The sequence below is a fragment of the Lampris incognitus genome, chromosome 16, assembly GCF_029633865.1.
Source record: "Lampris incognitus isolate fLamInc1 chromosome 16, fLamInc1.hap2, whole genome shotgun sequence".
NCBI lineage: Eukaryota > Metazoa > Chordata > Actinopteri > Lampriformes > Lampridae > Lampris > Lampris incognitus.
Window position 1 is genome coordinate 19,363,243 of NC_079226.1, and position 15,006 is coordinate 19,378,248.

The window sequence follows — 15,006 nt, forward strand, 5'->3', positions numbered from 1 at the left end:
CTTCCACTTTCTTGGAAGGTCACAAGATAATGGGCTCTGCACAGTGCTGCAATGCACCCAAAACATAACTATGCATTAGCCCAGCCCCTGCAGATTGTGAATGCTTGATATTTCACATATGCAATCAGAATGAAGGATCACTGATGCTCAACAAGCCATATATCTACATTTGTCATACAGCATACAGATAGTGATGAGCGGCTTCACTGCTGGGCTCCTATCACAGAGACAGCAAGGTAGAGCTAAGACTGAAGCGTGATCCGGCCGTCGTATTGATGAATCAAGCTGAATCCTTGGTGTTGAAACCGGTTGCGGGCAACTTGATGACAGCACACATCTAGAGCCGAGTCAGGGGAAAGAAGCACAGCTAGAGGCTCTGCTGCTTTCTCTCCCTAAAGCTCTGCCAAGGGTGTGATGTGATGGCCCCCCAATGCAAAGTAAGCTTGCTAGCACCAGCTTTCTCATGGCTCCTCCACAATAGCGTGTTTGGTAGCTGCCCGTCGGCATTGCTTAATTAGGCGAGGAGTTGATTAATTTGCACTAATTGACAGCTAATTTAAGGCCTTAGGGCACATCGGATTGACGTTGGTCAGGGCACTGAGGCTCTTGTGAGGTCAAGGCAGCGCGATGTGGACGGATGGGCTTCTGCAGGTTTTTTTTTCCATATGGATGACCCCCTTCCGTGGGGAATGACCCATTTCATGAAGAGCCTATTTGGGGGCCAGAGGCTATGGGTGACAAGCAGCCACCAGTGTATGCACCATATTGTGGATGTTGGGTCACTTACCATGTCAACGCTCGGCAGACTGATCAATGTTCAACAGTCATTATCAACAAGTGTCCGACAGTCAACCTAGCCACATGTTATGTCAACCAGTCAGCCCTCTAAACTATGGCAGGTTGGCAGGGTCCCCAATCAATAAGGTCACAATGTCTCAAAAAAAAAAGGTAAAGTAAACAACCCAGTTTGTGCAAAGTGAAAAGCATACTATAGAGCTTTATGTTCAGTGAGCAAGAAGTTACTTCCTGTCCCCCAGCCAACATTCCTGGCTATCAGGCCATGCTGGGCTTTCATTACCCTCAACCTCCCAGTCTGTCTGTCCCGGGACCGAGCCGCGCACACACACACACACACACACACACACACACACACACACACACACACACACACACACACAAATACACACTTTTCCATCTGAGAATGACAACAACAAAAAAAATACATAAACAACCCATATTTTTTGGAAGGGTGAATCAGGGTCCGTGTGAGAGGCAGGGGGTGAAGCCGCTGGGGCAGTGGCGGCCTCTGTCCGTGTGAATCGGAAAGACGATTAGGGGCTTATTAGTGGCCCAGGGAGAAGTGTAACTTGTTGGGAGTGAGTGGCCAGAGCCCCTGTGACATCTCCAGCTGAGAACAGTCCGAGCCATTGTCTTACCTAATTATGGCAGATGGACTTCTTTTTGTTTCCCATTCGGTATGCCTGTCTGATTCCCTTTTTGCCTGGCCAGTAGCTCCAACAATGCTGGAAGTGTGCTAATTAGAAAAGAAATGGTCCTAGTAATTATGTCAACTCTCATTAACAGCGATGACAATGAGCAATATTATTTTTACGCAATGTTTTGTGTAGAGGACCCTACTTCCAATCCTCATTAAATGGAAAAATATGCCCTTGTAGAGGAGGGAAACACTCTCATGTCAGAGCTCCTTACATGTCCAGAGCTGGAGAGCTGCTGCACTTTGTGGAATGGCAGAGGCATGAAGTTATTGCCCTAATTAAAAGCTGAATGTCTCTGAAAGTGGTTGCATCACAACACACACACACACACACACACACACACACACACACACACACACACACACACACACACACACACACAAACACTGGAAAATAAAGATGTTTCCACAGGCCACGACCATAAGAACTGACATTCATCTTTGCATTTTAAAATTTATTATATAACTTTGCAAACTGCAAAAATCTGAATCATGTTTAAAATAGAAATAACAATAACAATAAATAGGGGACATACATTCAAGGTATATCTACAGGCTAATGTGAAATTTTCAGTAATTCAACATTTGCAAATTTCATAAAAGTGAAGGCAAATATCTAGGACAACAACTTATACACACATGCACACACACGCACACACACACACACACGCACACACACACACACACACACAAATGAGAATAAAATGATTTTGCAGCCCTTGGATTCTTCAGAGAAGACCTCAGCTGTGTGAATGACCATTTCCCCCCGTTCACTATTTGAACAGTCTCTGTGACTTTAGTTGTAGTGGTGTGAACATTCTCCGCGTGTATTTATAAAATCATGGATCAGTTTCACCTTATTATCCCAAATTGGTTGTAGTTTTGTAAAAACGGCATTATTCAAACTGTCACTTCTTGGGCCTCTCCAAGATGTTCAGGAACTTTCCCCGGGTCATTTCCCTGGCTGTAGAAAAGAAACCACATCACTTAGTGACACTGTCAGGTGATCTATTTTAGACATCATTCATACTGAACTCATGCATAACCAAGCTCAGGTTACACACTGCAACCTTAAGGCAACCTTTGATAACTCTCTGAAAAAAACAAAAACAAAAACAAAACTGATGCATCCAACAAGACATTTGACAGCGACTCCACGATAACTTCACAGCAGTTGCTCAATAATGCAAAACTTGTTTAATTTCAGCAGCATCAAAGTGGGAAATAATTTATACAAACATATGTTCATTCTGGACATGAATATATATATATATATATATATATATATATATATATAATATATATATATATATATATAAATTATTTATTTATTTATAGCTGATGATTGTTTATGGCATGAAACAGGCTTGTACTGTCTCATAAAGAATTTACTTGACTCACTGGATTATTTTGCTCCTTATTTGTTGAGCTAGTGAGAGAGTGAGAGAGTGAGTGTGTTTTTAGACAAGGAGCTGCATAGGTCTATATTGAGATGGTTAATAAACATATCCATTTACTAACAGAATAGAGGTGTTTCTGACGAGAGGTTATAACCAAGTCCTATATCTATGAATAAAATTTGATTGCTGACAACTATCAAAAAGGTAAAAATGACTCAATTCTGCACGACGCTGTTCGGGCGGGATTTGGTCTGTGCAAGAGCATTGACTCCATGCCAAACAACAGCTCTATGACAAAATGGTCCCACTGAAGGCCTTTTTTAAAATGGACCGTGTGGGGAGAGCAATCATTTCTGAGGCTTTTCCATCAAAGACAGACTGGTGGGATGTTTCTCCAGCATCGCTGCAAACCCTAGAGAGGTGCAGTAATTGCTCTTTGTTTAAGATAATAACAGAATCGGGCTCTCGGCTCTGGTACGGGTTTCATGTGCTGTAAAACTGGTCAATGTATTTACAAAAGGTACATTAAACACACAAACAGAGTCCGCTGTTTTCAGATCGGCACTGAGCAGAATGTTATCCAGCCTTATAATACCTCTGGGAGGAGTAGTACGATCAGGGCCTGAGCTGGCCGGTGTCGTCCCATCAGAGATAAGAGACTGCTGGTGCACAGCAGAGGAGCTGAAGCTCCTTGTTGAACCTGACACTGCTGCTGATGAGCTGCTGTCTGGCCGTGGGCTTGTGAGGAGGCCCCCCCCCACCCCCAACCGCCAGCGGCTGATGAAAAAGCCAAGGCAGTTAGTAATTCAGATGAGTTGCCCAATGTCGAATGATAATGGTGCGTCTGGGCGTGGGGGCCACATCACCTTGAGGTGTCCATCATCAGGTTAAACATGATGCTAATTGGAATGGGATGGATTCATTTTGCACTGCAATGTCTTTTCAAATATCCTAAACAAAGTCACCAGGGGACCCCGCTGACAGACAGACAGCCTCAAATCGAAATGAAGCTATCAGAATCTGGTGAGGCGAATAAATTAAATTGGGGTGACCCTAAAAGTACAAGTGCACTGATGTAATTTTCTTATCAAGAAGTGCCATGGAAGGAGCAGGAAAGGGTAGTGGTCCTGATTTTTGAGATATCTTCAGTTTCGCCATCCTTTTTTCCGTCTTGTGGCAAGCCAAACCCGTGAAAGTGATCAGGCATGGCTGTGCCGGTCCCCGCGAGACCCCTCACCCCACTGAGCTTCTCATTAATTAGAGTTCAGCTCAGCAACCCCCCCATCAGATAGAAACTCATATCATTTATATATTATCAGATTAAAGACCCCATTAAACTGAATTCGACACTCAGTTTATGATGTGTGGCTCACTGACTGACTGAAAGGAAGTATGGGAGAGAATTTTGCAATTTGTAAAGTGAGGGTGTGTGCACAGTTGGTTGATAGGACGAGCGACATTGCAAAGAGTCATTGGTTAAGTTTGAAACAATGGGAAAAAAAAGATAATATACAACATGAATCAAACAGACTTCTCCAGAAGCTGTGGTTTGCTGAGAACATCAACTTGAGTGGAAATGCAAGCAAGCGATATGTAGTCCACATGTACAGACAGAACTTTGTACTAACCTCCCACCAAAGCACTTTGGGCCAACAGGTCAGCTAAATTATATCATTCTGGAATGAAGCGGTATTCAACACTTGGAAAATTAGCGAATGGTGAATTTGTTTTGAATTTAAACTTCCTATAGAGTTTAATTTCTGTAAATATTGTTTTTATCCATGCAATGCAATTTAAAATGGAAACATTCAAAATGACACCCTTTACTCACACTCACTCACACACACACTGTCGCAGTCCAGGAAAGATCAATACTGATTAGAGGGACTTGTTTAGTTGATTAGAAAGGTCAATTACTAATTTTGCACTAAGTTAATCAGCAACTTGTTACTGCTGACATCCATACTAAATGACACCCAATGGATTTTGAGGGCTATCCTTGCCCTGTTGATGTGTTGCTACAGTATTTAATTATCATTTATCTCTAACTGGTCGGCGATTCTGTCAGTCTAAAATGGTAATGTGTGGCAGATGAAGCCTTCTGAGTTCTGTAAAACAAAGCCTTGTGGTCTAGCGGCCCCTCCCATTCAATCCTATTTAAATATGCTCCATCACTTGATTGTATTCTATTTTTATCCAAGCCATTTGAAATCAATGTAGAGCTCTTCATAAACTGATGCAATATGTAAACAAACAAAGCGTGGGCAGGTTAGAGCTAGACAGACTGGCCAGCATGGGGCTGATAATAGAAGACCGCACCCCAGCTGCGCCAGTTGCCCCCCAAGCCTGGCTGAGTACCCCTCAGCTCCCTGGTCCAACATCAGCACAGCAGTTCGTGGGCTGTAGATCTGTGTCTGATCACTGCTGCTCTAGTATAATGCACTATTTGGGATGAACTTATATCTGCAAACACAGCTTAATATACCCAAAGGCTATATACATTTCGGCCTTTTTTGTGTCCAATATTAAACCGCCAGTGCCTTAGTCTATACTCCAGAAATTTCTGTGATGAATCACTGTAACTCAAATGCAAAATGCTTCTACAATTTCCTTGATGTTCTGTGTTGCTGAACATTTTTCATATGGCAGATACCATGCGACCTGAATGTAGATGCGAAGGAAAATGTTTGGGTGTTACATCTTACTTCCCACTCCTTGGCCATGATCTGAGCATGTTGTTGTCACAGCCCCCACCCAGCCCCCCACCCCAGCTCCCTCGTGTATAAAATGAGAGTAATCATCACTGAGCTGAGCAGTGCAGAGCCCCTACCTCACACCCCACCCTAAACCTCCACCTCCCCACCAGCCACTCTACCGTGCGCTTGGCGGGTTGCTGGACCCCTGTTAGCCCCCCAAAGACAGATGACCACCTGGGTTAACTAGAGTCCTGGACCCTGGCCCTTACTGCCCCAATTCACTTTCATTAAGAGTCAAGAGAACTTATCTGACCCCTGCTGCCCATCACAGAGTGCCACTTGGCTATTACGGCCTGTAAGCTTTATTTAATGGATTTAACATCCACTCTCACCGCCCTCCTCCCCCGGGAAAGCAGAGCCACAGAGGAGATGACACACACACACACATGCACAACCATACACAAACACACTCACACACACACAGAGTTTAGCGTCAGCCCCTGCCCCCCCCCCCAACCTCCGCCTTGCAACACATACACCTGACACTCATGTTTGTGTTCAAAATTCAATTACCCACTTATTGATACTTCACAGGGATATTTAAGATGCAGACACGAGCTGTGATTTCCCAGGAGAGCCACTGGTTCCTCTTTATGTCCCAACCGAGAGGGCCCTCCCCTCCACTCCTACCCCCCCCCCTTTCCAATGCATTCTCGCCTGGCTGACACACACACACACACACACACACACACACAAACGCACATCTGTACCTCCCCACCCCTGCCTCAGCCTATGCCTGTTTAAGAGGTGTCCTTATTAATAGGCAATCAGTCAAAATTCATTCATTAAAGAGCCTGAAAGGCTTTTACACCCGCACTATGATTAGCTGGGAAAGAAAATCCAATGAATTCCTAATGCCTTTATGGAAATGAGGTGTCATTTCCGATCTGCTCAGGGAGGCGGCAGGCAGGCAAGGATGAGGAGGGGTGTGTCTACATTTGTGTGTGTGTGTGTGTGTGTGTGTGTATAGATGCATATGTGTATAGATGCATATGTGTATAGCCTTTGTGTGCAGCTCCACCTCCCTCTCCCTTACAGCGCTCTGACACTGATTCTCTTCGAGATACAGATAAGCCCCAACAGCTACAGCTGCAACCTGCTGCTTTGTTTGAAGATGTTCACATCACTCTTTTCTAAAAATGTGTTCAGAAATGTTGCGGAATTTCCAAACAACAATAACAAGCTGCGACTTTATCCGCTGCCATTGCTATGAAACACTGCTGGCTTCACTTTCAAAACATGACTCTGGTGTAATCTACAGGCAGCTTCTGAACCAAGTTGAGACAATCAATCACAAGTAGTATGAAGATCCTGAATGTCACATGGGCGACTTTCCGACACTTAACAGCCTATCTGATGACAAATACGTGCCTACTGAGTCACGAGAAAGCTTCACGCTACCCCAGCTTCTACGCTGATTAACACATACTCCCACCACTCTTTGCCTGTTTCACTTTCTGAACACGCCAATCCTGGTGCCACCTTCACGACACCGAGGCGCCCTGACACTGCCATTCATCTCCACTATGAGCCCATAAAGAAGCTGGGGAGCAGTGTGAAGAGGAGGACAGCGGGGTAGGAGACGAGGTGAGGAGGAGAGGAAGAGGGAAGGATTGGTGGTAGCGGGGTGAGGGGTGGGCGTCCCCTGTTCCTCATTCGGCGTCTGTCAGTGCAGGCACTTCATAACCACCCGCCCTGCGGTCAGCCCGCCCTGATGGATTGATGGAGGCACATTAGCAGCAGTGGGGCACAGTGAATGCAATCATATTCAGCAGCACTGCACTCCTAATAGGCCAGAGATTGATCCTGAGGGTGAGGAGGAGGTGGAGGAGAAGGCGGTGAATGCAGGCCCATTAGGAGCTGTCAGACCAGAGGCGACCTTCAGTCTCACCTTCAAACAGGCAACCTCAACAGGGGTCAGCCTGGATCTACCTGGTATCGTGAATGAGGGGAGATGCAGGCATGAGAAAGGACAACAGGTGGCCCAATATCACAATAAGCTGGGCTGTGCCTTTCATGCATGACCTCCTACAAGGCTGTTACTTAAGCACGATGATGTTACATTAACGACAAAACTGCGGGTAGGCAATTTAAAAAAAAAAAACCCAAAACATCAGCTCAGCCTGTAAAAGCTTTGGCTAGCTGATATAGCTCCCTTTCAGGAAATGTCTGAGAGGAAAGTACGCTTAGCGCCTGTTTCCAGTCCCTCAGCATTACAAGGGAGCCTGGAGCCGTGATCCCACAAGTGTGATAGAGCACCAACCACTAAATGTGCAAGCTGTGTTACCAGCCGTATCCGTGCCTGAAGCCTTCCGGCGTGTCCCAGAGGAACACTCAGCTTTCAATTACCTCCAATAACAGCACTTATCAGAGGCCTCCGCTCTCCACAGACACACGGGGCTTGATGCCCACATTCAGGGGCCCACGACAGAGGCATTCATCACTGGGCGGAGCAGCAGCTGGGGCCGGGGGAAGAGGCACGCGTTAAACCCCTCTGGGATAAGACGCGGCTAGTGTCGCACAACCATGATTGGGGGTGTTGGAGGGGGGCTCCCATGAGATTTAGGGTGTAACACATCCTCCTTACACACCCGTGTGGGAACATATGTGCATGCACAAACACATATTGTACATGCTTGCAAGGCCTCAATCGCAAAAACACTGATGGAGCCCAACGTTTTTATCAATTGGATTCGTTCCGTATCCGTCTTATTCTTTTTATACTTCCGCTGACCATTGAGTGTCAAAACAGCTCCAAAAAGAGAAAAGTGAATATAAGTTGCCTTCCCCGCTGCACTGGGCTGGGTGAGATTTCACTGCTTGATTGTGCTCTGCCCATTAACCAGCTCCCTCTTTAATGGTCCACATGCTGGAGGGGGAGGTGCAGTAAATCCTGTCCCCTGCCCTCGCTGCGCTGCGCCTCTGCGGCGGCTCGTTTACGGTTCTTGAGGAGCGCACAAACATGATGAAAAAGTAGCTGAGATTTACAAGGCCTCCCCTGACAGCCGGGAAAAGGAGAAAATTAAACCAGAGAGCATTAAACAGGCACCTATTACAGAGCTGCTCCGGGACCAATAATAACCATCATTGTGTCCCGTCATCTTGAGGTACATGACATGATTGCAAAGCCCGCCGTACTTTGTGCATGACAGCTAACATCTTTATACCAGCCAGATTACATGCTCCTTAGGTCTTGGGGAGAGCAGAAACACAAGACACTTTTTTCCAACAAATCTGAATTGTAGTCGGTAGCCTATGCATATATGTAAAAAATATATGGCATATAGCTTGACTATTTTTTTCTGTCTTAAACAAGATAGATGTCTCAGAAGCTGCCTGAAAAATAAATTAAAGTTTTCAATTGACAACTTTTAATGTTTGTCAGATGTTTTAGCAACTTCGACATCAAAAATGTGCACAAATTAGTCAGGTGCGAGCTGAATAATAAAATGTAAATATTATGCTTGAATATGCATAATTGATGTTTTATATCAGTGTATATACAATCACCCGAGTCTGGCTGTAAAAATCCCTGTTTGGGGACTATTTGGTTATTTCTTGTGTCATCCCATTTCAGATAACCACTCTAATGAAGCTATGGCGTCGTCTCCCGTGACTACAATTTGAAGCATTGCTTGAATAATTCAGAAGTTTACATCTATGAATCTCTCAATTTCTTTCAAAGCCTTGACAAATCATGTTTGGCGTAATCCGCTCCTGAACGAGCCTACTTTAATCATCCTGTCTTCATGGAATTTTACGAAGCAGTGAGCTCATCACAAGGCAAACAGTGCAGGCTGGGAGCCCTCATCGCAATCTCTCTCTACGTCCCTCTTCCCGACTCACACTCACCACCTCACTGATTTGGAAATGGCTGGAGCAAAGCACACCTTATCTACATCATACAAGATTACTTCTTTTTTTTTTCTTTTTTTTTACATACAGTGTTGCTGGCTATGTCTACCTGATACGAGAAAAAAAGCCGTCACAACTGCATTCACCTTTAGCTCTAACCTCCAAAAAGATAAAATGCCGAATCGACATCTTATTAGACAGGAAAAGCACATGAGACAGATTAATTTAGTAAAATACGGGTTTGGTAACCTATAGGATATTTCCACTTCCAAACTGTTGCTGTTGAATATTTATGACAATGTATCAGCAGGTATTGAGTTAATTATTTTGTGGGACAATTATCATGTACCATGCTAGGGTGACCCATACCACAGTTCTTAACTGTTGTGTGCTTTTTCATTGGCAAACTAAGTACCCATTTTTCTCTTGGGAAAATACGAGCACTTAGATACAGCTCTCTAATCCACACTCCACAAGGATTATGACAATGGAGGCACTAGGCAATGGATTAAAAAGTAGATTTTGCATCCATCAAGTGCTTGAATTATTGCTGTTGGCCTCTTGTTGCCATGCTTCTTTTGAATTTTCACAAAATCCTCCTAGATTGTGGCCTTGTGGTTTCATTTTTGACTCAGTTTAACGCCAATTGACAGTGATGCACAACAATTCCACACTGAAAATTTCTATTCAAAAGTATTCCATAAACTTCTGGGATAAATAATCATATAGGCCTATTGTGGAGTCTCCTTTACTGAATGATGTTCTGTGTACAACCATGAGTTGTTGGGAGAACCCTTTCCTAAATAGACATTTGAAAAGACAAATACCACCATCTAGTGGTCAACTCGGGCATTAGCAGCCTAACAGAACTCATTGGTTTCAACAAGAACTCCTAAAATGCCAACAGGCTGTATCATCAGCTAACAAACGTTTTCTCATTCATCCTTTCACACTTTTCCAAAAGGAAGATATGCGTTTATTGAGGAGAACTAGAAAACAAAAACTCTGAATCTTTGAACTTATCTTATGACTAAATAAATTGTTATTGTGTCTTTGTCTTTATGCATGCTCAGTAATGCAGGTAAGGAAATCACAGAAAGTTGAATCAGCTCATCTGGACACAACGTGTATTGCGAGAGAAACGTTTCATCACTCATCTAAGTGATCTCTTCAGTCTCAACTGACTGCAGGTATCCCCACCCTTATAAACAATACAGTGGCATAACCAAAGAAAACGACAAATTGCTGTGACCATTAACTAGAATTTCAATGCAATCACAGCGTTGTAAGATGGCGACAGAAGTACTCTTAGCCCCTAACCTTGGTTCAGTTATGCCACTGTATTGTTTATAAGGGTGGGGATAACTGCAGTCAGTTGAGACTGAAGAGGAAACTTACATGACAGATGAAACATTTCTCTCAATAAACATTGTGTCCAAATGAACTGATTCAACTTTCCATGATTTGTGTGTCTTTATATCAATCTCATACAAAGCACTTTTGTATCACTTAGCTCAACTGAAAGGGTAATGTACATTTCATCCGCCATCCATTGATTCACATACTTACACTCCTCTAAGCCCAGCTGGTAGGCCAGGTTCTGTAGTCCTTTGACCTTCTCCATTAGGTTGGCTGTGGTTAAACTACCCAGCTCTGTAGTAGGATGGAAGTAGAAAACAGTTTCAGCAAAAAATTATTGCACTTAACAAGATTACATAATAACATCCCCCCCCCCCATACCCCAGTGTCTTTAATGGCAACAAAATGAACAAATTTCCAATATAACAAATGAACAAATGGAGCATAACTTAAAGGGGCACAAGGGAACGTTGGTAATGGGAGAAAGACACAATTGGTGTTAGATCAGTTCCTTAGAAGCCTTGTTTTTTGTAATATGTTTTGTCTTCCACCAGGCATGAAACATATTTGGAAATATAGGGATTGCTTTACAGCAGCTCAATAAATAATACCTATCAAAGTACAGCAATTTAATTTACCTCGTCTGTGAACACAGCTACTCTCTTCCCTGATAGTCCTTTGTGCTACAGTAGTTTGTAATTAAATGCATTTATCTTGTTGCTACGCAATGACAAATAAAAAGCCTCTTTATTGTCTTTGTAACAGTGTAAAAGATGTTGTCCAAATCCAAAACGTTACCCGGTGCCTCTTTAACTTAATTAACAACTTCTTAATGGATAGATGGAAGTCATAAGATCACGAGATAATGAGGTTACGATCGATTTTTCTTTAAATCTACCTTTTAACATTTCTATATCCTCACTCTCCAGCTCCGCCATCCACTTGGGAGGAGAATTGGTGATTGGCTGTGATACGAAACACAAGTAAAGGCTCAGTATTAGGCTTCTCTGCAATAGCCTTGATAACCTGCAGAATGTATGGTTTGTTAAAGAGAACCTGCAGTCAAAATCTTGCTTTCCACAGCTTTTCATTGTTATTTGTGTGATAACTTAAATAAATAAACACAACAAAGTGTTAAACATGTGGGACCTTCTTCCGGTTGACCTATTGTGTCACATACATTTCCGCCACTTTCTTACAATCGTTTGCTATTCCATGTTCTCCTTCCATCCATGTACTTTAGGATAGTCAACTCCTTTAGCTGAGACAAGATAAAGTTTGTGTCCTTGCCTGTCCGGAAATGCGTGGTTCTCACTCTAGCACTCGCCATGTTGATACTGGTGATACTACGCTGTTCGACTTTCGGGTGAAAGACCGCCGTGGGAACTATGGATCATGCACAGAACACCTAGGCCAGTTCGGGGCCGATTGAAGCGTATACATGCCAGAGTAAATCGATCCCCAACTGCATATCTAGATGTATTAGTCTGACTTCGAGAAATTCGATTTAGTACGATTTCAGTTGGACTAACACGTTTATATGTATTTTAAAAGTCCAGTTTTAGTTGGACTAACACAATAAATCAACTTTTTCTAACATCATGTAAACATAGTCACTGAGCAGGATACCAATGACACACTTGAAATGTTGTGCAATGCATATGCAAAAGTCGATTTTCATTCTGTAACGGCAACTATAGTTACAGTGTTACGTTTAAGTATGTTAACAATAAGCTTCGGTAAATTTAGGGCCAGGACATACTGGTTCCCTACTGCATGTATCATGTCTCATGAAGTTAAGTTTCACCCTAAACAGAGGCAGGCAGGGGAAGGGGGCTTGTGATGGTACTGTCAAACAATCATGGCTTTCATCCATTAAATTAACATTTACACAGCCACTGCGTCTCACAGAGTATTTCACTGAAAAGTTGAAGCTGGTTGGAAATCACGATTAAAGATATTCGTTGCCGCTATACGCGAGAAAAAAAAATCACACATATTGACTTCTCAGATGGAAGGGATGCTTTGGAAGTTAATTTGAGAACTGCAGGTGCTCTTTAAATATAGTCTGTTTAGTTTCTGTTAAGTATACCATATCTAACTTCAAATAATCATGCAAATAATTACGCTGCTGTAATTCAAGGATAGCAAAGTAAAACCTTACTCACATTTTTACAAGATGCAGCAAATTCTGCAACACCTGGCACTGTGTGACAGATTGTGGGGTTAGTGAGACTGATCAAATGCATAATCAATATTAACTATTTATAAAAGGACATAGAGAGGCCAACTTACACTGCTCTGGCCAAAGGTCTGGTGACGCTCTATCCAGCTTCTCAAAACTCAGCAGAGAAGACTCAAAGTCATCACCTATCAGACATAGATGGCATTTGCTTTTTATATCCATATAAACATTATCATCAGTACGGTCAGTCAGGCTCTCACAGAGATCTTGTGCATATTGCATGTAAACACTTCCTAAATTTTATTTGAATGTTTCTATGATTTGTTGCTATGTTGTGTTAAATGTAAGCAATTCACCAAGTCAAATTCCTGAAATGGGATTTCCCATTTCAGGAACCATAGCATTCCCCATTGCCCCCCCCCCCCTTACAACCCTAGCAGTGATAGCACCATGATGTACTTATTGCTTTGAAACCACCTTCTCAAAATATCTGATAAAGCTTCTGCTCAGAACTGAACACTAAGTCGAATGTCACAATTTGTTTTATTTTTCTAAAGTGTCTTCATCCAGACACATATACAACTTTTTTTACTTTGCTCACTTGATTTGTAAAATAATATACTGTTAAATTGAATAGAATGACGTTAAATGAAATAAGCATGAGGTTATGCCTGAATTGCATACACTCAAACCTAAGCACAGTAATAACAGTAAATTGCAGTATAACCACACTAAACGTGTTTATAGACTCTGCAGATGCAACGTTAAGTTGCCCAGCTTGGCTGCAGTAGTACACAATAAAAACAGGGACATGAGGTCCACCCAGTGAGGGCAAGCGGCTGGGCAAAGGTTTGCTAGACATTCCAGTGTATAGCAAAGCTGACGTCAACAAACCCGCCCATACATGTCTTTTCACAATTCAACATTCATAATCACAAATGACTCCAAGATGTTACTGCCCTGTGATATGTTTGTTTTTGTTTTTGAGTACAGACACTAACAGACAGGAACAAAACAAGTCTCCCTCTTACATACAGCAGTCACGTTACTGAAGGCAACTATGTGCACTGCAATGCGTGTAAGCAACACCAGGCTGTCGAAAAGGAGCCAGGGGGAATCACAGTGAAATATGTCATACAATTACACGGTTATAACTACATGTACTGAACATGTTCTCGCTTTTTGTCTTTACGTGGTGAAGTTGGTGAAGTTGCTGGCTGGTTTAGGTAAAAGCTTGTTTCCGTTGCTATCATGACATTGCGACTCAAGGCTTTGCCGCCTGGTGTGTTGAGTGTACCATGTCTGCACTCTGTACATGTACTGTAGACGGGGGGAACTGGCTGGTGTAAGGCTTAAGCCAGCTGCCAAAAACATCTCTAAACTACACCCGTATGGCAGCAACATGTGTGTTCTGCGGCCTCGAAACGTCAAGGTAAGGAATCGTTAAATTTGCGAAAGGTTTTTATGACCATAACGTTGTCAAAATGTCAATTTATACACAGCGTAGCGGGTAAGGAATTAGAATTTACCTCCATTTGGAGACGCCATCTTCAGAACAAACACGTGACGAACTACAGCCAATGCCAGCCGCCCGAAGTACCGCGCTACCTTAAGGAAATGACCGCCAGGTGGCGTGTTTGCATATCTCACCGGAGCATGCCTTGGCCACTTAGGTTGCTTCCAAGTCGAGTAAAATATAGCCAGTTTAAAAACAGTAAAAAAATAAAAATAAAAAAGGCAGCAATAGCATTTTTTAGCCTTCCAATTTGTAAGCTTGATAAGTGAATTATAAGGTTGAAAGTTAATTATACGTTCACCCTTTCCGTTATATATATTTTTTATGCTAAATCATTACTACAAACCAAAACCTTCTTCTAAAAACTTCCGTAATCCAAGTAGTAAAATGAAATTTCATATTGATGGCATTTTTTTCAAAAGAGTAGGCAATATTTAGTA

General features: G+C 42.8%; 1 protein-coding gene across 1 annotated transcript; it reads right to left on the minus strand.

Annotated features, from left to right (window-relative positions):
* Nucleotides 1–1,940: 1,940 nt before the first annotated feature.
* Nucleotides 1,941–14,598, minus strand: lin52 (lin-52 DREAM MuvB core complex component). The gene is made up of 6 exons (XM_056296267.1): nucleotides 14,580–14,598; nucleotides 13,161–13,235; nucleotides 13,034–13,071; nucleotides 11,764–11,830; nucleotides 11,076–11,159; nucleotides 1,941–2,459 (listed from the first exon to the last, which is right to left on the minus strand). The coding sequence occupies exons 1-6, from the start codon at nucleotides 14,596–14,598 to the stop codon at nucleotides 2,404–2,406; spliced, it is 339 nt and encodes a 112-aa protein (XP_056152242.1). The 3' UTR covers nucleotides 1,941–2,403.
* Between the last annotated feature and the right edge of the window lie 408 nt (nucleotides 14,599–15,006).

What these genes read in the sequence shown, in the direction of transcription:
- lin52 (XM_056296267.1), bottom strand. An exon ending in TTGCTGCATCTTGTAAAAAT is followed by an intron (nt 11,831 to 13,033) that starts GTGAGTAAGGTT and finishes TTCGTATCACAG; the next exon opens with CCAATCACCAATTCTCCTCC. An exon ending in GGATATAGAAATGTTAAAAG is followed by an intron (nt 11,160 to 11,763) that starts GTAGATTTAAAG and finishes ATCCTACTACAG; the next exon opens with AGCTGGGTAGTTTAACCACA.